Here is a 22,059-nt window from a genome sequence, read left to right on the forward strand (position 1 = left end):
TCCCACTTGAAAAAACAGTCATCAACTTGTTTGTGTGTTTTAATATAGTTTAATTTCCTGGTTTTACATATAGGAAATCTTAAAAACAACAACGAAATGTTTGGGAATGATAGAGAAACCAAAATACATATCAAGGCACAGGAGAATGCACAGAAAGAGTGGTAGCTAGTGGCAAAACCATACAGGCAGCACTTTTCTACTCTAATCTTCTCTGCCCACATCCTAAAGCCATTACTAGATGAGACACACCATGTTTTTACTGTGTAAGATGTATCTTGGTTCCCTTGTCTTCCATATAATCTTACATATGAGAGAACTTCATTAAGCTCATTTATTTTCGATTTTGAATGGATTTGGAAAGCATCACTGGTATTGAAGCTGCTTTGTAGTGCTTGATAATCACATCAGGTATTCTCAAGAGACCTCCCCTTGATCATTTTAAGGGGGCAAAAGATCCCTTAGATCATTTATGTATCTTACTGGTCCCTCTTATAACAAATAAAATCACCCAAATCAACAAATAAAATCCCCAAATTAGTAGAATGAATGAAATTGCTCTTGGTGAACATGCACTAGGGAGAAATGTTAAGCAAATTATTCAGTGGAATGAAAAGGTGAGTTTTGTTCTGTCAACACTACATTTGAATTTTCTGGAGGAACCCCCACACCAATATTCTGCACCTTGAGGACAATAAAATGAGAAATGTTATCTCAGGCTAGAAGCTAAAAAAGAGGCAATCATAAGAAAACCCTGGAGAATTAGGAAGAAACAGGAGCTGTGCAGTTGGGAGTAGTTCTTTAGGGTACCTTCCTCCCTTCTCCTTTACCAGCACTGCCTTCCTTTCTTTCTATTTGGATCCCCGTAGCCTACTCCCTACCCCATTTCGTCTGCTACAATCTCTTCTTCCTCTGCCTGCCTCTTCCTGGCATTACTTTACTGCTCTTTTACCAACCTGAACGTTGGATAAAACCTAGCTCAGGTAAGAACTTAATTACTTTCAAAATATATAAGGGATTTGGGAGGGAGGCAGTATGCGCACAGTGGAATAAGAGTCAGAAGCCTAAATTCTCTTTTCATTTCTGCCACTTGCAAGCTATATGACCTTAGCCAAGTCATTTCACCTTTCTGGGCTTGACTTTCTTCTTCTGAAAACAAAACAAAACTGAACCAAAATGACCTCAAAAGAGTCCCTTAACCCTAACACACACTTTCTTTTTTTACTGGTGAGGTAGAATATATGGTAAGAGATCAATGGAAGTCATTAGAATGTTTGCAGTTCTGAGGTTTGAAACCCCTAACATTGGTTATGACATGGAGTCCAAAGCATACTGTGGGGCCAGTATTGATTTTGAGATTTTAGTGGTGGCAGAAGAAAACCTTGCGCATCCATAGTGAGCCCTCAAATCATTAAGAAACATCCTGTTGAGGTATAGCTCAAACCTCATGACAATAATGACTCTTTCGAGGAATAAAACTATATATCATCAAGACTTCTGGACCCACCTATTTCAAATAATGCTCAATATAATAAAATTTTACTATCATTAAAATTACTGTTTTAAGACCCTTTAAATGTATTATGGCTACAGTGTGCTGACTTGCCCTTTTATAGGCCAGTCTGCTTCCTTCAGTCCCTGCTCTCAAAGGGGAAATCCCATCACCTCAGCTAACCAGACCGAAGAAGAGAGTTGGACAGCCAATGGTGGCCTCTCCTAATCAGAGGTAAGAAATCTTAGGACTTGGAACTGCAATTTCCATCTGTTTGTATAGATTTTGAAAAAAATCTTCCTTTCAACCTCAAAATTAGTGTATGAGGGAACCATCCTCAGTTTGAGTTATCTAGTAGAAGGGGAGAGGCCGGTCTTATTATTCTTTCAAATCAAACAGAGAGGAGTACTTTAGTATACACTGTATAAGACCTTTGGACCACATTGTAAACCCAGGAAGAGGCAAACAACCCTGTAGGAAAACAACTTCTGAACATCTTGTTCTCTGACTAGCCCTGGATCTCTTCTACCTAGAAGTGTGTCTGGTTGTGACAGCTTCCCAGTGGACCCTGTACTGGGATGAGGCGCTCTGATAATACTGCATTTTCTACTCACCCTCAAAGTTCTGTCATCATTTGCCTACTCATCTTCAGTCTCTCCTGTAGAATATGGGTCATAGAAAGGTAGTTTTAAACAGCAAAACAAATGTAGGGCCACCTCCAATATAGGGCAGGAATGTAGGCTTTAAGATGACTTTGAAAGCAAGATCATGAAAAAAGGTTTCATTGCAAACCTATTTTGTTATTACTTTTCACCTCCTATTTTATCTTGATGGTATTAGTATGAATCCAAAGCAGTTTTCTCTGGTAATACAAACCTGGTGTTTTCTTACCTGTTTCTCCCAACATCATATTGAGTTGGGAATAACCCTCCATCTGGTCTCTGTCCTCTTTATTTCTTCATTTGTACTTAGTATTTTTTATACTTTCCCTTCATCTAAATCAAGAGTTCTCCATTATGGCTACCTCTCACAGAATAACCAGGAGAGCTTTAAAACTACCTCAGACTAGTTAAATCAGATCTCTGGAGGTGGGGCCTATTAATAGGTATTTTCTTAAAGTTCCCATATTCTAATGGGTAGTCAGTCAGTGTTGAGCCTGATTTAAACTCTTTTTGGAAATCCAGGCTGCCAAGATGAAGAATCTTTCTCTGCAAAGCCAACTATCAGTTCTCTAAATCACCAGCCTTTATAGCATACAGTGTCTTAAGAAAAGTTAGCTGCAAGCAGTAGTAACTGCTGCTGCTATTATGTGGTAGAGATTAATAAAACGAAGAATTCACGTCCACACTGATGTTTTGACATTGTTCTCTCCTACTTCTCCAAGTGATCTTTCATGCGCTCTATTGGTGAATCCTCTTATTCCATCCATACATTACACAAATTTTAGAGAGTCCAGGATTCTTCTGACACTTGTGTCTTCTCCCAGGAGATCTCATCTCACACTCTTGGATTTCATTCCACCCAAATCTATATCATTAGCCCACATTAATCCCCTGAAGTTTCAGAACCAGTGTATCTAGCTCCTTACTCAGCACTGGACTTTGAACAAGGTCAGCAGTTCAAACCCATGATCATAACACTTAACAGCAACAACAACCATTTTGCTCTATCTGGGCATTCCACACTCACTATGCATTCCCCAATATAAGATATGCCCATTCTCTTGTTTGCCCTATTATATTAGTACTAGCTACTTATACTTTCAAGTCAGAAAACTGGGATTTATCTTAGATTATCCTTCTCCCTCTACTTAACCATTTTATCCTTCCTCTGTGTTTCTGGGTCCCATCCACTTCTGTTTCCACAGCCACTACCCTTTTGCCTACCCCATTTCTTAGCTGTACTCCCCACCTTCAATCTCATTGCCTTCTACCCCATCTCCTACTCTCCACGCTGCATTTTCCTTGCTTAAAAGCAGAAGCCTCTCCACAATCTACTGCCAAGTCTTACCCTCCGGCAAGTTTAGTCGACTAATATACCACTTTGTAAAAGGCCCAAGAGTCTTTTTGGAACAATAAAATAGAGCTGAGGAGATGAATGCGTACAGTCAAGTGGTCTATACTTAATTTAGGGGGGTGGAGGACTGGAGGACAATATTAATATAGAGAAAGCCAAAAGTTCAACTGGATCAGGTTGAGGTTTTCATAGTATATGCATACTAAGCACTTACTCTCACTTCCCCTCACTTGTGCCCTCCTTATCATCATGCCTACCTCAAAAATTCTTTTCTCCAAAGCCTGACTCTGATCTCACAAGCTCTCATTATCAGCCCCCTTTCCTTAACTTCCTGAGGCTGTTAGCTGGCAGAGAGCTCAAGGTGTAGACCTCTCTGCCCAGGAGTAGCCTTTGGATCCCTCAACCTTTTCAGAATCCCAGCTTCCTGACCTACAAGACGTATCATTTAACTTCTATGGGGATTAATTTCCTAATCAGTAAAATGTGCATGATAGACTCTTACTGTCCAAAACTGGAGAAGAATGGTTGCGTTAGTTAATACGTGGCAGCGGTACGTACTACCATGCACCTTACCACCTTAGCCCAACAGCAAACAGTAAATAACTGGGTTGTTGCAGGGCTCAGGGGCCGTAGGCTCATAGTGGGCCAATAGGAAGTAGAGGCGGGTGCTGGGCCCTCCCCCCACCCTATCCGGCTTTCAGAAGCGCTAGACCTAGTCCCGGACGGGTGGGCGGGGACTTCTGATTGAGTGACGGCAGGTGGCCCGCCCCGGGCATGACGTCGCCTTAGTGTTGTTGTCCGCGGCCGCACGTGGTCGGCTGAGTCCACCTCGGATTCAGAGCTGCACGCCGCGTCCTCTTCACGAGCTGCTTGCCTTGCTCTTCTTCCTGCTCGCTATGTCCACGTCCACCAGCTGCCCGATTCCCGGGGGTCTGGACCGGCTGCCAGACTGCTACAGCACCACGCCGGAGGGCACACTTTACGCCACTACCCCGGGAGGTCAGTGGGCCGTGCTGCCGGAATTCACATGCAGCGCAGCGGGCAGGCCAGCTCATGCCTCCAGTGGGACTGGGGCGGGAAGGTGCTGTGCTGGCTTCAGACTAGCTTGCAGGTCATGAGTAGGTACCAGCTTTAAAGGAGGCGGTTCAGAACTGAGGCTGTATTCCCCAAAACTTTGAAGTAATGCAACAAATCCTTGAACTAGTAGTATCCGCGTGATTCTGGGCTGGAATCCTTTACAGTGGTCTGGGTTTTGGATGCCTTCCTCATCAAACCGCCTTTTGCAACAGTGCCTCCTGGGAGTAAGAGCAGAGTTCCAGCAGAGCATGGCCTCAGCGGAAGGCAACATAAGTAGAACGGGACTGGTTGGTGGCTGTGTGGTTGGGCGAGTAGCCTGGGATCACGAGCTCCTGCTGGGCTCCCAACCCAAGGGTTCCTGCCACGTTGAGACTTAACGGGAGGGGTGAGAACTGGGCAGGGCCTTTAAGGACAAGAGTAGGGCCAAGTTCTTCAGGGCTGGGCCGTATAGGACTTGGGAGGAATCAAGAACAGAACAGTATGTCCCAGTGTTTAGAGGGAAAACAGGTGTGGGCAGGAACATAGCTTCCCTTGTAGAACACAGGTGGCAGCACTGCTATTTGACTTCTAGATTCAACTGCGGCTGGAAGGTGAGGTCCCACCGTGTGAACCAAAGCAAGAAAAGTCCCCTAAACCTAAAAAGCCCCTGCCTGGACCAGCTGGGGCTCCCCACTTGCTTTATGGTGCTTACTCTTAGGTTGGGTGGGATTGTAAGCCTTTAAGTGCTGGAAAAGCTAGTCAGCCAAGTTCCTGGCTGGGATGTACAACAGACCTTTGATTTACAAAGAAATGCAGTTCTTGGATCCCTAAAAAATCTGTTTGGAGCCTCAGCCCATTCTGTACCCAAGCTCCAACTCTTACCTCAGCACCCTACCTCTTGATAGGCACCAGGATCATCTACGACCGAAAGTTCCTGCTGGAGTGCAAGAACTCACCCATTGCTCAGACACCTCCCTGCTGCCTCCCTCAGATTCCCGGGGTCACAACCCCAACAGCACCACTCTCCAAGCTGGAGGAGCTGAAGGAGCAGAAGGAGACAGAGGAAGAGATACCCGGTAAGGAAAACCAGGAAACTCACTGCAGTCCAGTCAATTCCAAGTCACTGTGACCTGAGAAGATAGACTAGAATTGTTCTATAGGATTTCTGAGACTACATTTTTATGGGAGCAATAGCCTCAGTTTTTCCCTAAGGAGCAGCTGGTGAGTTTGAACTGCTGACTTTGCAGTTAACAGCACAACACTTAAAGTAACCACTGCACCACCAGGGGGGCTTCTTTTGGAAAGGAACCAAGGGCCTAAAGTTAAGAAATGTCCCCAACCCCCCTTTTCAGATTTCCTTGCTAAATACTGGGGGGGAGGGGGAGAAAGGTGTTTCAATTCCAAAAGGAATTAAGGGATTTCTGCATTGAGTATGAATCTACAGGCCATTTGCTCAGCCCAGCAACTATTTTTTCTTTCCAGATGACGCTCAATTTGAAATGGACATCTGATCTGGTGCAAATGACCTGGTGTGTGGAATTAAAGAGGGATCCTTCATGCCGCTGCTGCCACCACCTCTTCCTGGTGTATCCAAAGGCCAGCTGGCCTCATCTAATCTGGAAGGGCGTGGCCTGTTGGTTCTTGGCCTCCCTTAGTTCTGAGGCAGCTAGACCAGGGATTGGAGTGGGCAATTTGCCAAGCCCATAGCTCTACTTTCTCTTTGGTCTGTAGTCCGTCCCTCCCCTTCCTCCCTGACCCCCAGCCCCCTTGCTCAAGGGTTGGGACTTGGAGATGGAGTATGTCACCTTCTGGCTGCTTAGTAAACATTCAAAGAAAAGCCTTGGCTCTAGTGTTGTTCTCAGTGCTGATCTTCCAACTTCAGCGATACTTACCCCCCTAGGAAGTATCTCATCAGGCCGGGTTAGGATTAGAAACTCCATTTCTAGCCCACTTCCAGAAGCAATAGTCACACCCCTGCCAAAAACTGTTCCCAACTTTCCAGGAAGCAGCCTTCCTGGAACTGAGTCTCTCCAGTGACCCTTCCCCTATTCCGAAGTCTCTTGAAAGACTTTCAGTCATTCCTGGGCTCTGCCTAGGCCGTTTCTGCCACCATCTCCCTCTTAGAAGTACCAGTCCCTTATCTAAATGCTTGAAAACCTGTATTCTTCCTCCTTGTAGCAAGATAGCCATCAGGGACATCTCTGGCCCCTGCCACCCCGCTCTGTTCTCAGGGGATTAGAAGAGACATTAGGGTCCAAATTGAACTCCAAAGTGAAGCAAGCACCGTGTTAAGTGAAATGGATAAAAAACCAAAATCTCACATCTAGTCTTTTCCATTTCAATTTATTCAGCAGGGATCCTGCTCTCAGTAGCTGAGCTAAATTCTGTAACACCTGTGTATCAAGGGTGATGCAGTGTAAACAGGGCAGTCTTTCTTTCCTTTTCATCCCACACTATTTAAACCTCTGTTCTTATGCTGAAATGAAAACATCAAAGACAGGGCTGCTCAGCTGACCAAGGATTGTGCTTTTTCAGTCCAACTTTGGGGAAAGCAGCAGGCAGCAATTGGATGAAATGGGGGAAGGAATAGAGAGGTTTGCAAGGGGCAGGGCAATCAAGGACACCAGAGGGAACCAGTTTAGTATAGAAGGGCTCATGGCTTCCACCCATTGAAACATTGAGATGTTTTTATTGAAATGCATATGCTCTGGGTAACAAATGACCTCCCAGTGACCCATGTGAGACCTCTTCCCCAGAAGTAATTGAAAGCATGGACCCCAATGGAGCAGACAGTCTCATTAGTGGTAAGAGGGAGCCAAATTAGAGAAGGCCAAGACATAGGAGATGGTGTGAGGCAAATCTGGGGAACCCACGGGATTATGGAGCCCCAAGGAAGCCTGGTACAGTCTGGTTCTCTTCAGTTGTAACTTCAGTTAGAACTTTAGTGGCTTCCTCCTCTGAAGATAGACTCTTCTTTTCCGCAATTAATCTCTTAACTCCCACCATCCACTGACTGACCTCAGTCACATGATCGACCATAAGTGAGCGGTGAATGTCATCTGCTGTGTCCCACTGGTGGCTTGAAAGCTCTGAGGAAAGATAGTTGTTGTTAAGTGATGTCGAGTCCGTTTCAACTCATAGCGATCCTGTATAGGGTTTACAAGGAGCGGCTGGTGGGTTTCAACCGTTGGCCTTTTGGTTCAAACCAACCTTGCAGTCCAGTGCTGATCTTATAGCAGAACCACACCAGGACTCTGAGGAAAGATTAGTGCTAAACAAGTTGCCTGGGCAAAAGAGGCAGCTCTCTGCTTCTAATCACCCAAAAAACTCAGACTGTTCCAGCTTAGTCAACCATGGCAGGACCCACCCATACCTCGCACCAGCAGTGCCATCCTCTTCTTCACAGGCATTGACAGCTTCCCTCCAGCCCACTGTTCCTGCAGCAGTGCCAGGCGTCGGCTGATGTCATCACATACCTGCTTCTGAGAGACAGAGCCCCCTCCAAGTCAGTGCTGCCTGCCCAGCAAGGAAAGAGGGGAAAAGGTTGCACCACATAGGAAGTACCAGCTCTCTCTGGATCATTTACTTTTGTCATACTGTTTATAGCTGATTCTTTACCCAAGGTCAATGGCTCCCTAAGGAACTATGGATTTCTCCCCAAGAAAAATGCACATATGGCTAGAATTTTTAATTTTCCTGGGGCTTCGAAAAACCTCATCCTGTAGTGTTACTTTATAGATAAGGAAACAAGATCAAAGAGGTGGCAAAACCATGCTACTTGCCCTACAGACATTTCCAAGGTCTTTTGCTTCCAGAGAACTCTGTAAAATCAATATACAATAGAGCTTCAAAAAGTTTGTGGAAAAATGCCATCATCTTATAATTCCAAATCAGCTGGAGGCATAGGAAATTAGGCTGTGACAAGTTTCCAAACGCAGAACCCACTGCCATCAATTCTATTCTGACTCATAGCAATCCTATAGGACAGAGTAGACATGTTCTACAGGGTTTCCAAGGCTGTAAATCTCTACAGAAGCAGGCTGCCCATTGACCTTTCAGTTAGCAGCCCAGTGCTTAACCCATGGTGCCACCAGGGTGCTACATTACAGTCCGTAATGGGAGTTAAACTGAACTCTTGTTCCCACAAGTCACTTCTACTGATTAGTATTCAGAAGTCCCAAAAACCCTCATGAAATTCTTTGCAGGTCTGGGAATTCCTTTGCAGATTCTGAAGGGACCATACTCCAGGTCAAAGAATCTACCTTTGAGAGCCAACAGCACCTAACTGTCATTGGGAGTGCTCCCCTCCACCAAATGGTGTGTCAGGGTCAGACTCCATTGAGCTTACCCTCACGTGGCCACGGCAATCCTCCAATGCCTGCTCCAAAGGTCTAAGTACATCCTCTAGCAGAGTCTCAGATTCGATGACTGGGAGGCTTGTGGGCTCTACACTAGAGGCAGAACAACTCCCTACAGGTGGGAGCCCAGGAGCCTTATTTGAAGGAGGCGGAGGTCCTGTTGGGGGGTGCCCAGCAGTAGTTTCTGAGGCAGTGGCTGAAACAGTAAAGCAGGATCAACAAAGTTTAGAAGTAGGAAGGCACAACACTAAATCCACCCTAAATTATGTAACTTGCAACAAAGAAATAAAATAGTGATGCGATAAAAAAGGAATGGGAGAACCTCTGTGGGCTTTTGAGTTGGTTCTGACACATAGTGAACCTGTATAGGGTTTTCTTGGAGCAGCTGGTGAATTTGAACCCCCAATCTGGCAGTTCAAACTGACTGCAGTCCAACGCATTAATCCACAGTGCCATACCAGGGCTCTAGTTCACATTAAGAATTTAACAACTGTGTGATCTGTGACAAGACACTTAATCTGAGCTTGGTTTACTCATGTAAAATGGAGATACACAAATAGGGCTATAATGAGGATTAGTGTTTAGCAAAAAGCGCCTACCAATTTAGCTCTTAAGTTGAGAATTAACAGGACGAGGTAGACGCAGCCATGAATAATGAACGAACGGTGTACTACAAAGAGGGAGCTGTCAGGACAGTGACCAAAAAGCGGGAAAATCTTGGCTTGTTCAAGTAACAGAACTGAGGCCTGTGTGGTTGGAAATGATTAACAGCTGGGTTTCTGTTCTCACCATTCCAGAGACTGCTTTTGTTAAGAGTTACCAGTGATTATTATGTTGTCAAGTCTAGTGGCCTTTATCTTCTCAGTAGCATTTATCACAACTGATCCATGATTTACTCTTTTTTTTTTTTTTTTTTTGCCTCTTTGACCATTCCTCAGTCTCCTTTGCTGATTTCTTCTGTATTCAACTTAAAAATGTTGGAATTTTAGAGCTCTTACATCTTTTGGCCTCTTCAAGAATCCAATCAAGTCCATGCCATCCAATACCATCTACTTGATGGTAACTCATTTCCAGACCTCTCCCCAAAATATCATCTCAAAGGTAACATAGCCAAACACAAAGTTTGGTTTCCCCTCTTCCACAAAACCTCTTCACCCCTAGTCTACCCATATCAACGAACACCAGCCAGTTGTTATTCAAGCAAAACATTTAAAGATTAGTCTTGATTTCCTCTTTCTCTCACACTTCCTAAATCTGTTTATCCCTATTGACTTTATAACGTATCCTAATTCTTAGCACCCTCATTATTCCTACCTTTCCAAGCCAGCATCAAATATGGCCTATATTACCATGATGTTGTAAAGTTAGTTCCAACTCATAGTGACCCTATATAGGGTTTCAGAGGAGTGGTTGGTGGATTTGGGCCACTGATCTTGCTGCTAAACAAAGAATTGCTGTTAAGTGCAGTTGAGTGGTTTCTGATTTCACAGAGACCCTGTATAGAGTTTCTGAGGCTTTTGTGTGTGTGAGAGAGAGCAGATTCTCAAGCAGAACAGCTGGTGGGCTCCAACGGCCAACAATGGAGGTTTCACAGCCCAGTGCTTTTCCTCCCAACAAAGAATTGCCTGCTTTAAAATGTCAGTAGTACCAAAGCTAAGAAACCTTGTATCATTCCTTTGTGGTGGAAAGAGTGTAAAGAACTGAAGGGTCACTGAAAAGAGCCAATTCTGAGTTCCTTTGCCAGGGACTGGGGGTACACATCCCCTTCTTTACCTAGGAAATCCTCAGGAGGAAAGATGGCCCTTCGCTAAAATTTTAAATGGCTTGCAATTTTACCAGAATTAAAATATGAACTCCTCACACTGTTTTAAAAAACAATTCAGATCTAGTCTGTGCCTCAGACCTTATTTCACTCTATCCCTAGTCCTCTATACTCTAGCTCTAAATCTGCCAAACTTGTTCTCATCTCAGAGCATTTGCCAGGAAATATGTCTAGAATACTCTTGAAGCCTATTTCTATGTGGCTAGCTTTTAATCATCAGTTAGATTTCAGCTTAAACATCAAACTTGTTGTTAAATGCCATCAAGTCGGCTCTGACTCATTGCAACGCTGTATAGGGTTTCCTTAATGGCTGGTGAGTTTGAGCAGCTGACTGTGCATGCAGTCCAGTGCTTATTCTACTGCGTTACAGCAAGAATCCAATGTCACATGACTCTGATTTCTCTGCATAACTACTTCATTTGTCTGTCTACAACACTAGAGTATGGGTTCCATGATAACAGAAAGGTTTTGTCTTGTTTAGTGCTCCCTAGTTCACCCTCTGCTCCGCGGGAGAAAGATGAGGCTCTCTACTCCCGTAAAGATTTACACCCTCGGAAACCCTGTACAGGGTCGCTATGAGTCGGTTCCGACTCCACGGCACATAACAACAACAACAACAGTTCACCCTCAGACACTGCCTGGCTTCAGAATAGGTGCGCACTAGACATACTGATTAAATGACATGTTAAGTCTGGGATGCTTATCTACCTAAGTGAAAAGATAGAATAGACAAACTACTGAGAAGTTCTGGCGAAAGATTCAGATTGGAAAATTGAAAATAAAAATATTTTTTTAATTCATAGGTCTTGATTACGTACGATAATCCTAGAGTCTTCAAATCGACACACCAGTTATTACCATGGCCAGCCGAGAAGAGGCTTGGAAAAGAGCCTTTCCTGAACCCTTTTTGTGGTCCCACCATCCCCAAATACACACACAGCTAGAGTCCTCAGAGGAGAAAAAAGGCCTTCCCAACCGGCAGACACTCATCCCCGCACACGGGGCCAACACGCACCTCTAGGAGATCCATCTTGGGCGGCTGCGACCCTCTTGGTGAGCGGTGTGCGCTTGGACCCGACAGCTTGGGTCTGCAGTCCATAAGAGAACTGCGGCGGGTCGTTCCAGCCACGCTCCTTGTTGCCTTCGGAAGAGAGGGGACGCGTAATATGTGGATAGGGGAGTTGGAGGCTCCGCACCCCGCATTGTAACCGCCCCTCATCTGGGTAGGGATGAAGACATAGGAACCCCCAGCCAGTCGACAGCCCTCACCTGGCTTCACGTACAGCTCCGCCATCTCCACTTCCGCACCGCCAGCGGGGCAGCGCGTCACTTCCGGGGCGGCTGCACAACTGTTTAGACGCTCCCGAGCCAGGCCAAGTGCCTGGAGCGATGTGACACTCAATTTATAGTAGTTATTTAAAATCGTGGGAGCCGCTGTGGGGGCCGTTTGCCATCCATTAAGAAGCTTGAAATGCCCTCCAAGTAATAACCTACCGGGCCCTGATTACAAGTGCGATACTTTTCCAGAAGCCAACGCTCTCGAAAGCCCTAGCCCTCTCTGGGTCCAATCTTCTAATGTCTCCCAGGAGCAAGCTCACAACCACTAGAAGTTCCTTGCCATCACCTCACCTCTGTCCACTGTCCTGTACACTCCCCGCATCTATTTTCTTTGGGCTTGGTAACTAGCAAGGCCTTCCTTTGTAACTCAGGAAGGCTGTAAGACCTCAGACCAGGTTTAAGTGTCTCACCTAAGGTCCTACAACTCTCTAAGACGATCTACTAGTACTACATAAAGGAGCCGCTGGACTTTCATCCGCAAAGTTGGTAGTTCAAACGCACCAGGATTGCTATGGGTCAGAACTGACACAACGGCACTTAACAATCTAGTTCAGCCATTTTTCGTCTCCCTTTTGACACTCTCAGGGAGTGAGGCTCTTGATAATTTTATTACATGCCTGGCACAAGAAAAAACAAAACCTGAATTCACAGCTGTCAAGTTAATTCCGACTCATTGGGACCCTATAGGACAGAGTAGAACCCCTCTATAAGGCTTCAGAGACTAAACCTTTATAGGTGCAGATAACCTCATCTTTCTTCTGAGAAGTAGCTGGTGGGTTCAAACTGCCAATCTTAAAGTTAATAGCCCAGTGCTTAACCCACTTCAGGACCAGGATTCCTTTGGCAGAGAGAAGACCTTAGAAAACAGGTTTGATGAATGAATGAAGCCAGATTTCCATCACACCCATTCCCTCATGTGACTTCAGGCAGCAGTCAACAGACACAAAGATGCTCACTTCACACAGGTTGTTTGCCACAGGCCCAATGTACTCAGTCAGTGAGGTCACTGAAGGATTTTATTTGCAGTGATTCTGCTATAAAGAGTTGCTGAGGTAGAGCCAACTGTCCTGGGCTAGACAAGGGCAAGGAGCACAGGGACCCAGGGAAAGGGAAGCCACAGGCCTAGGTTGTGATGCAGGTCTCTCGGTCATCCATATAAAGTTCATAAATAGGGCAATAAATAGAGTGTGGGCAAGGACCAGAGGAGCAGGCAGAAAAGGTTCCAAGGATGAGAGGCTGTAAGCTCCTGAGGAATGAAGGGATAAAGAGTTGGGCATGGACCCAAAACCTCCTTCCCCAGTCCTCCCAGATAAATTTAGGGCATATGAAGTAGAGAGGGTTTCAGCCGGAAGGCATCAAGAAAAGAGAAGACGCCCCGTTTTCGAGGGGCAGCCCCTGCACCCCCAACACCTCCTTTGAGTAGGGGACGGGGCAGGGGACCTCCTGGGGAGTCCATGGAGCTGGTCCGCTTGAGCCGAAGGCGGGCACGGGCCTGGGCACCCCAAGCCTTGCCCCGAGCTGCAGAGGCCACAAGACACTTCTGGTACTGAACCTAGGAAGAAGGGGAATGTGAAGATCTAGCTAATTTCTGCCCCTGGGCTCTGAAAGCTTCTGCAGGACAGGGAACTGACCAAGGTTTCACTCTGATAGAAGGCTCATAGTTTGCCACATCTGGAGGCCCTACAACATTCCCAGGTAGCTCAATAACAAAAACATGAAAGCCTGACATTGGACCCTTAAGGAGAGCTGGACACAGCACTAAATGCTTTAAATAATGTAATTTAATCCACAATTATTTATGAGACTTCTTATCCCAACTGAAGAAATTGGGATTCAGAGAGAGTGCATGCCTTACCCAAGTTCACTTAGCCAAAAGATAGTAGAACTGAGATTCAAACCCAGTTCTATCCAACTTCAGAGCCTGTGCTCTTAACTACACCTACCACTATATTGTCTCTCCTCCATCTCTTACTGGTTTGAAGTGAGTACTGGCAAAGCGGTCCCTAATCAAGGGGAGGTGTCTAAACCCAAACTCCACTCCCCAGCCAACTGTTCCACTCATCTTTTACTTGAACTGCCTCAATAGAATCCTATTTGGTCTTTTAACCTCCTCATTTCCCACTATACTATATAATAGCTTAAGCAATCTTCCTAAACCACAAACCTGACTTCACTGTGCTGCTCCAAACTATGCATCAGTGGCTCCCACAGACTTTGGAATGAAAAAAAAATTAACTCATTACCCTCAACTATAGGGTCATCCCCCGCCCCCATGACCTTGTTTCTGCCTTCATCTCTCACGACATCTTACACGCAATACACTATATTCTTTTGTTGTTAGATGCTGTAGAATTGGTTCTAGCTCATAGTGACCCTCTGTACATCAGAACTTAACAATGCTCAGTTCTGTGCCATCCTCATAATTGTTGTTACGTTTCAGCCCATTGCAGTTGCCACTGTGTCAATCCATCTCATTGGGGGTTTTCCTCTTTTATACTGACTCTCCACTTTACAAAGCATGATGTCCTTCTTCAGGGACTGGTCCCTCCTGATATGTCTGAAGTATGAGAGACAAAGTCTGGCCATCCTGGCTTCTAAGAAGATTCTATTTTAGATATTCTATCAACTTCCCTTTTACCTTCACAGCTGGGGTTTCTACCCCACTCCCCTGTACTTGGCCAACTCCTTGGACCTTCTACTTTCAATTTTCCATCATCTCTTCCAGGCAGCCTTCTTGAACCTCTGAAGCTGAGTTGGAGTCCCTTCCTCCATTATCCTGTAGTGTACACCTTAACTTCTGTTCTGTCTCTCCTCTATCTTTTGTGTTCTGTGAAGCTATGCCACTCTAACACTGAATTCCCAGGGCAAGTGTGGTATCTGCTTCCTGTAGGTTCTCATATTTGCTGAGTAAGTAGATGAACTAAAGCTAACAGAATACAAATATCCCATACTCAAATGCTTAAAGATGCCAGGAAATAACCTAAATGAGACAAACAAAAGAATGCACACTCCCTCCACAATTCCACCTATAGATTCAAACTTATACAAACAGACTCAGTACCAGAGCACCTGTATTTTAAGAAAAGCAGGAATTACAGTTACTATGTGAAATGCCCTGACCTTTAAATATCAGAAACTAATCAAAACTTTTCAAAAACAGTGTCTGGGCCAAATAAAATATGAGTGAGCCAGAGTCAGCTGGTTTATGATCTCTAAAGCAGCTTCAGGGCAACCCCGCCTCTGCCCCCGCCCCCCACCTCATACCCCAACTCACCATGCAGGCAGCCTGTACAGCTTCGGAGAGTGCGCCTGCATGGGGCTGGCACCAGAAGGCTGCACACTGGAAGCTCTGGCGGCCCAGGTCGGCGATGAGGCCAAAGGTGTGGGGGTCACGGCCAACACCAATGAAAGTCACAAGGCGCACAGGGCACTGCCACAGTGGCTCCTCCTCTGCACCGGCCTCTGCCTGACCACACCAGGCCTAGTCAATATAAGGCCAGGCACTTATATTTGGACCTACTGAGTTCTTCTAGTACCAAGCAGTGACCCCTCAGAACCCTGCCCATCACTCCACAGCCTCCAACCTCACCCTCTGTGGTACCTGAATGGGATGTGCAGTCATGAGGGAGTCAGACACACTGAGTGTGGTGGGAACCCAGGCATCCCAGTCACCCCGGGTGGTCAAGGTACCAATGGCCTCATTCAGCACGTCCATTCCTAGAGGGACATACTCACTGACTACGGTGTCTCCCAGCTGTAGTAAGGCAAGTGTCTGCAAGAAGCGTCAAGGCCCCTCACACTGACTTGGGATTCAGAAAATGGCAACAGGGTCATCAGGCCAGGACTTAGAATCCCGAGTTAGGGCAGTTGCTACTTCTTAGGTCATACCAGGCCATGGGAGCACTCTGGGAAATGGTGGTAGACAAGCCCCCTCCCGCCCTCTTCTAGCCCCTCGGTCCTCACCCATGGCTTTGGTGACTGGCAGGCTCCCCATGTACAGTGCCTCATACTTCTGAGCAGCCTGGCTCACTGCATCCAGCAGCTCCACTGGAATATACATACATGCTCCAAGTTGGCATGGGTGCTCTCAGTCACTCCTTCCTCCACCCTTGGGAGTGGGGCAGAGTCCAGGCCAGAGTAAAGCAAAGAGAATGTAGGCCCATTCATGTTCCTTCTCCAATTCAGGGCTTGGGGTCCGTAAGAAACAAGACACTTCAGAAGTCCCCTATCTCCAGGGAAGTGCTAATAAACCTGAAATACCCTCACCCCACATCTTTCACAAAAGCAGCCTCTTGATGCTGCAATGCAACAGTCCCCATACCTTGCCGTGGCAGGTCTTCGGGGGATATCGGGTCTGGGGAGCAGCAAGGAGCGTCACCACTGACCCCTACTTGTTCTGACAAGATCTAGAACACAAGGCAGCCAGCATAAGGGACAAGAAGGAATGGGAATTAATGTGAGGGACTAACCACCACACTGCCCCAACCACTTTAAAAGCTTCACACTCACTATCATACCCACATCCCCTGTCCCACACCTGGACTTACCTGGGCACAGAGCCCATGCAGGGCACTGGCAATAGCCTTGGCGGGGACGTCACAACGAAACACATGGCACTTGAGCATACAGCTATCTTTGTCACCCGCCACAAAAGCGAAGTCCCTGGCAAGGTCAGAGATTGGGCTGGGGCAGAGATGGGACTAGGGGAGGGGTGGGAAGGAGCCTGTAGAGCCTACAGGTGAAGGATTTGGCAGAGATGGAGCAGGAACGTCATGGCTGGGGTTCCGGGCACCTAGATGTCACTCACCTATCACTGTTCCAGAAGCATGTAGGAGCACAGCAGAGAGTCAGCACAGCTGTTCAGGCTCTCCCCAGTCCATCCCTGCTGAGCTGGGCCCTCCCTTTCCCATTAGGGCTGGACCGGGCAGGGGAGCCAGTGCTTGGGTTCAGGACAGACAATCTGTGTTCAGGGGTTCAAGTATAGGGGATCACAGCCTGCAGGGGGCAGGCCAACTCTTGCTTTGGGAAGTGTAGGGGCCCTCACCGGCCCTTGGAGCTGCCCACACCCCAAACACGGATGTGCACCAGAGGTTGGCAGTGGATCAGACTGTGGTCCAAGGGATTCACCAGGCTCATGGCATCCTTCTTCAGGATCATCAACATGTTCTGGCCCTGGCAAGGAGAGCAATAAACCGAAAGCTTCGATGAAGAGGACTGCCAAGAGGCTCTTCACTTTAAGGCCTTTCCTGGGCCCTGGTCTGAACCTTTGGAGGGTCAAGCCAGCTCACCTCACCCCAGGCACCATCTGGGGGCTGGTTCCGGCTACGGGCCTGGGCCAGCTGCTGGATGCAATTATTGACTGCAATGCTGCTCTTCCCTGGAGCCAGATCCTCCTCAGGTACCTCTACCCAGCCCAGAGATCGGACTGCAAAGCACTGATGGGTTGGGAGAAGGGTCAGGAGGATCCTGAGTGAGTAGGGCTGAAGTAGTGCCACAGCCCGATACAGACAAACACTGAGACACCCTCCCCTCTATTCCTGATCTCCTCTGCTCAGCCCAACACACTGCTGACCTTTCCCTTGGGACCCCTTCAAAACCCTGGACCAGCCCTCAGATCCAAGTCACCTTAGCCCCTGGCTCCATGCTCTGGATGTAGGATTCTTCACCATACCAGGACAGGGAGTTACTGGAACAAAGCAGAGTTGGTGAAAGAACCATACTTCCTACAAGGGCACTGGAGGGGCCCACACTGCTGGAGCAGGCATAGTACATGAGATAGAACTCAGCAGATAGCACCCCAAATATAGGGACACAGAGCAGGGGCAGGGCTCAGGATATATTAAGAAAATGTGACACAGGATGTAGCTTAGAAGTTGTGAGGGGATTTGGAACACATGACCCAGAATACTTAGAAAGCAACAACATGATGTAAAGGTTACCAACTTGAAAGATAGTCCAATATAAGGACCAGAGCCCAAAATCAGCACAAGAGACCCTAGATACATCAGGAACCCTCATGAAAGAGCCAAAATGGTCAAGGTCTACAATATGACGGGTCAAGCCTCAAAATGTGAAAAAAATACCTTGGAACAAGAGATAAAACTCAAAATACCAAGAGAGTCAAGAACATGGGTCAGAGCCAAGAACATAGAACATAGAGTTCAAAACATGGATCACAGCCCAGAACCTGGGCTGAGAAGCAGATTGTAAGTCCAGCTGCATCTTTGAAGGGCAATGGAGCCCTAAGCCTTCCACTCTGCCTGACTCATTCCTCTTACCTCTGGTCCAGTGAGCTCTCCAAGCTGGAGAAGGATCTCCCCTTGGGGGGTCGCAGTGCCCAAACTCCTTCGGTCCCCTGTGGATAGGTGGTTATGTCAGTCTAACCGTAGGTCTATGTCCACACACAGGATCAGGCCTCTTCCTCGCATTTCACCTACCTTGCCTGGGTCCTCTGCATCTCCAGGCTCCCAGGTAGGGCGCTGCCACTGGGTGCTACCACTAGGGACGTGCCAATAGTAAGTACCTGCAGCATCGTGGATCTTCCTCCAGCCAGGGGGCAAGCCTGGCTCCCCCTCCAGGCTCTGGTCTCCCCATAAGTCATCTATAGGAACACAGGATGGGGAATCGTAGGTTCAGAACAACACCGCGCCATAAGCCTCCATCCCAAAGGAAGTAACTCTTAAGCTGCAGGTCCAGACTAAGGGTCCGGGTTCCCCAGTCATGAGGGCATCGCAGTCAGAATTCATTTGTTTCCTTTTCTTCACTCTAAGACATGCTCCTGGTCTTTGAGCCTCGGGTACTCCCTCATCCCCCCTCACTCCCGATCCTCCCACTGGGCCCCTCCGTACACACCATCACAGTTGACCAGAATGATGGCCAGCATGTAATCCTTGCCCAACATAGCGTCCCCGCCGGCCTTAGCCGGCCAGCACTCTAAGCCCAGTACGATCCGGAGCTGCTGCACCTGCTAGCGCTGCCTCTGCGCCGGCGACTGCCAGGCCAGTAGGCGCCGCACAAACACTGGGCGGGGCAGGGTCCCGGGGGCGGGGAGGGGCGGGCCTAAACAGGATAGCCCGCCGAGAAGTGGCGCGTGTAAACAGGCGTTTGGATCTCCGAGTGGGTGCGTGGCTCCGTACGTAGGCTTGGGGGAAGCTACCGTCAACAGAGGACCCAGCAACACCACGGCGCAACTATGAGCTCATCAGGCGGCGGAAGAAATAGAGTACGAAAGTGTAACGCGCGCACGCGCGCACACTACTGAGCTCATCGCGCCCGCACACGCAGGTCACGTGATATCTGCGTTCAGGAGACCGCTAGTAAGGGCAACGCCTCTACCCTTACTAAATATGTCCTAGAGTCTTTCCGCCCTCAGTAAAGATGGTAGTACTGCTTGGCGTGAAAGAAGCGGGCCTGCGCCTGCGCACCAAGTTCCGTGAGGAAGATGGCGGATGACAAGGTGAGTGGACGTGTCGGGATCCAGGTTTGGGGGTGGTCTTCACACTCTGTGTGAAAGTTATAGGAAGAAACGACACTGGATCGGCCCAAGGGTGGAAGTGATTATTGTTTCCCCTGGACTTTCGCGCTTATTGCCTCAACAGTGGGGGAAGGGAGGACTATGGGGGACTGGCTCAACCCTGGATTCTCCAGGTGTCCTATCCCGGAAATCATCATGGTACTATTAGTTGCACATATTTAAAAATACGTTCATCTGATGCACTCCTAGACCCACTCACACGCTTCACACGTTCTTGCAGTGTTGCACGGTCACACTTATCCCCACTCCGCAGCCTCCGAAAATTTTCTCCCGGAAACAAGATGTTTCCAATCCACACGAACACTTAAACCCTCTTTCAAACGCTCCTTTGAGCACGAATTGAATTGCATACGCTCGGAGTCTTGGAGTCTTGGTGTGGCACTGTGGGTTAACGCGCTGGACTGCAAAGTCAGCTTGAAACACAAAGTCGGTGGTTCAAGCTCACCAGCCACTCCTCGGAAACTATACAGGGTTGCTATGGGTTGGAACCTGCTCGATGGCACTTAGCAACAACAATGTTAAAAAAAATTACTCAGTTCATTCACTTAGTTTTGCAATCCTGCCTCTCCAGTCATTCACACTTGAAGGTTACCTTGACTTACAGGAAGGTGGAGAGTAGGAAGCAGAGAAGCCCAAGGAAAGAAACCAAGGTTACCCCTAAATTTACAAATTGCCCCATTATGCTCCATTAGCCTGGAAACCCATTATCACCCATCCATTTACTAAGTACTTGTTTGATGGCAGACACTGAGGACACAGAAAAGACAGACAGGTTGCCACTTTTCAGGCAGCTCCTAGTGTAGTCTGTAGGGCTTTTAAATCAACCTAATTTAAAATACCTTTGCTGTACCTCCTGCCTGTTAATACACTTCTTGCTATATACAGTCCATGTCTCTGTCATAAGTTATTGATGCAGATTCCATCTATCACCCCTCACGGGCTCCCATGTGAATTCTGTGCTCTTCAATGCCTTTTCTTCCTCTACTGCTGCCATCTCAGGAACGTTTTATAAGAACTGGTTTCTCAGGCTCATTCTATCCTCCTCAACCTCCCTCCTAAAAGAATTAATAGAAGAATCAATTGCCAGAGAGAATACTGATATCAATTCCTAAAAGAATTGATAGGAGATGGGATTGGGTCAGTCTACTGGAGCCAACCTCTCTCTTGTCCTAGGATTCTCTCCCCAAGCTTAAGGATCTGGCCTTTCTCAAGAATCAGCTAGAGCACCTGCAGCGGCGTGTAGAAGACGAAGTGAACAGTGGCATGGGCCAGGTAGGGGTCACCTCCCTTTCCTTTCAGCTTTATTTCCCAATATGTTTCTGATGGTTGGAATGATTATTGAGGACCTATTCTCAGTGACCAAGGGAAGTTTTTCTGAGAAAATGGCACTTGCGCTGAGGTCTTAAGTGTAAGAAGGGATTAACTAGATGACAAGGGAAGGAAAGAACATTTCTGTAGGATGGTAGTGGGAGGTAGCATGATGAATGTGAGGGGTAAAAGGAGTTTGGTTTGGCTGGAGTCGTGGGGAGCATGGATAAAGAAGCAGGCAAGTAGCCTTTAAGAGTCTTTGAGTACTTCTCTGTGGCCTTGGCATTGGAGTTCTTTGGTTAGAGCATTCTGATCTAGGTTTCTGAGATTGTGTTGTCAGAATTCCTAGGTTCTTTTTCTGACTCCAGAACTCTGAGAAAAAAATTGAATACCATAGATGTCCAGAGTGAGGAAGAGCAGGTTGTGGAATACTCTTAAGACCAACTTGAGTAGCTCTGGGATAGAAAAGGGTGAGAGCCTGGCTGAGTTTCCTCATGTGTTTTCTTCCATAGGATGGTTCGCTCTTATCCTCTCCATTCCTCAAGGGCTTCCTGGCCGGCTATGTGGTAGCCAAACTAAGGGCATCAGCAGTATTGGGCTTTGCCGTGGGCACTTGCACTGGCATCTACGCAGCCCAGGCATATGCTGTGCCCAATGTGGAGAAGACATTGAGAGACTATTTACGATCACTACGCAAGGGACCTGACTAGCTGTGGATCCTATGGGGGAGACAGGATGAGCAACTGGGCCCTGCAGGTAGAGTCCTTTGGACCACAGACACCATATCTCATTTCCCTGGCCGTTACCTATTTGCTGTGTCATTCCTTCCTGAGTTCTTGATTCCCTTCCTGCAGAGGGTGGACAGTGGCTGGTCAGCCTGCACCGTGGATTCTTTCTTTCCTCCCTGACCCCATGGGACTGGCTCCAAGACTGTGGCTTCAAGGGCTACCAGCTCCTTACCTGTTCCAGTCCAGACTGTGGAGTTTATAGCTGATTCACATCCTCAGTATTCTCTCTGGCAATGTGCCACAGCTCCTCCCTCCTGGAAGCTGGCTCCATAACTTGATTTTCTTCTGATGAGTTTCAACCCCCTCCTGCTACCCTTTACTACAGAGGCTACCCAGAATCTGGTATGGGT

The 22,059-nt window shown here is 47.4% G+C and overlaps 3 protein-coding genes across 6 annotated transcripts; 1 reads left to right on the plus strand and 2 right to left on the minus strand.

The window, feature by feature from the left end:
* The first annotated feature begins 4,335 nt into the window (after nucleotides 1–4,335).
* Nucleotides 4,336–6,397, plus strand: EIF4EBP3 (eukaryotic translation initiation factor 4E binding protein 3). The gene is made up of 3 exons (XM_006866154.1): nucleotides 4,336–4,504; nucleotides 5,467–5,637; nucleotides 6,044–6,397. Exons 1-3 carry the CDS (start codon nucleotides 4,402–4,404, stop codon nucleotides 6,070–6,072), a joined length of 303 nt encoding a protein of 100 aa, XP_006866216.1. The 5' UTR covers nucleotides 4,336–4,401; the 3' UTR covers nucleotides 6,073–6,397.
* Nucleotides 6,398–7,438: 1,041 nt separating this feature from the next.
* SRA1 (steroid receptor RNA activator 1) lies at nucleotides 7,439–12,065 on the minus strand. Its single transcript, XM_006866227.1, has 5 exons — nucleotides 12,011–12,065; nucleotides 11,757–11,882; nucleotides 8,910–9,115; nucleotides 7,935–8,043; nucleotides 7,439–7,650 (listed from the first exon to the last, which is right to left on the minus strand). The coding sequence occupies exons 1-5, from the start codon at nucleotides 12,033–12,035 to the stop codon at nucleotides 7,439–7,441; spliced, it is 678 nt and encodes a 225-aa protein (XP_006866289.1). The 5' UTR covers nucleotides 12,036–12,065.
* Nucleotides 12,066–13,077: 1,012 nt separating this feature from the next.
* APBB3 (amyloid beta (A4) precursor protein-binding, family B, member 3) lies at nucleotides 13,078–18,989 on the minus strand. 4 transcript variants are annotated; one of them, XM_006866155.1, is made up of 13 exons: nucleotides 18,932–18,989; nucleotides 18,517–18,680; nucleotides 18,358–18,434; nucleotides 17,705–17,765; nucleotides 17,368–17,514; nucleotides 17,124–17,251; nucleotides 16,887–16,892; nucleotides 16,627–16,762; nucleotides 16,401–16,485; nucleotides 16,043–16,126; nucleotides 15,681–15,796; nucleotides 15,354–15,545; nucleotides 13,078–13,631 (listed from the first exon to the last, which is right to left on the minus strand). In XM_006866155.1, the coding sequence occupies exons 1-13, from the start codon at nucleotides 18,978–18,980 to the stop codon at nucleotides 13,395–13,397; spliced, it is 1,482 nt and encodes a 493-aa protein (XP_006866217.1). In that variant the 5' UTR covers nucleotides 18,981–18,989; the 3' UTR covers nucleotides 13,078–13,394. The 4 variants fall into 4 exon arrangements, with proteins under 4 accessions (XP_006866217.1, XP_006866219.1, XP_006866218.1 ...); XM_006866158.1 differs by having other exon boundaries at nucleotides 13,395–13,631; nucleotides 16,627–16,741; nucleotides 18,932–18,980; XM_006866157.1 differs by lacking the exon at nucleotides 16,887–16,892 and having other exon boundaries at nucleotides 16,627–16,741.
* Between the last annotated feature and the right edge of the window lie 3,070 nt (nucleotides 18,990–22,059).

The sequence above is a fragment of the Chrysochloris asiatica genome, unplaced genomic scaffold (assembly GCF_000296735.1).
Source record: "Chrysochloris asiatica unplaced genomic scaffold, ChrAsi1.0 scaffold00087, whole genome shotgun sequence".
In the NCBI taxonomy this organism is placed as follows: domain Eukaryota; kingdom Metazoa; phylum Chordata; class Mammalia; order Afrosoricida; family Chrysochloridae; genus Chrysochloris; species Chrysochloris asiatica.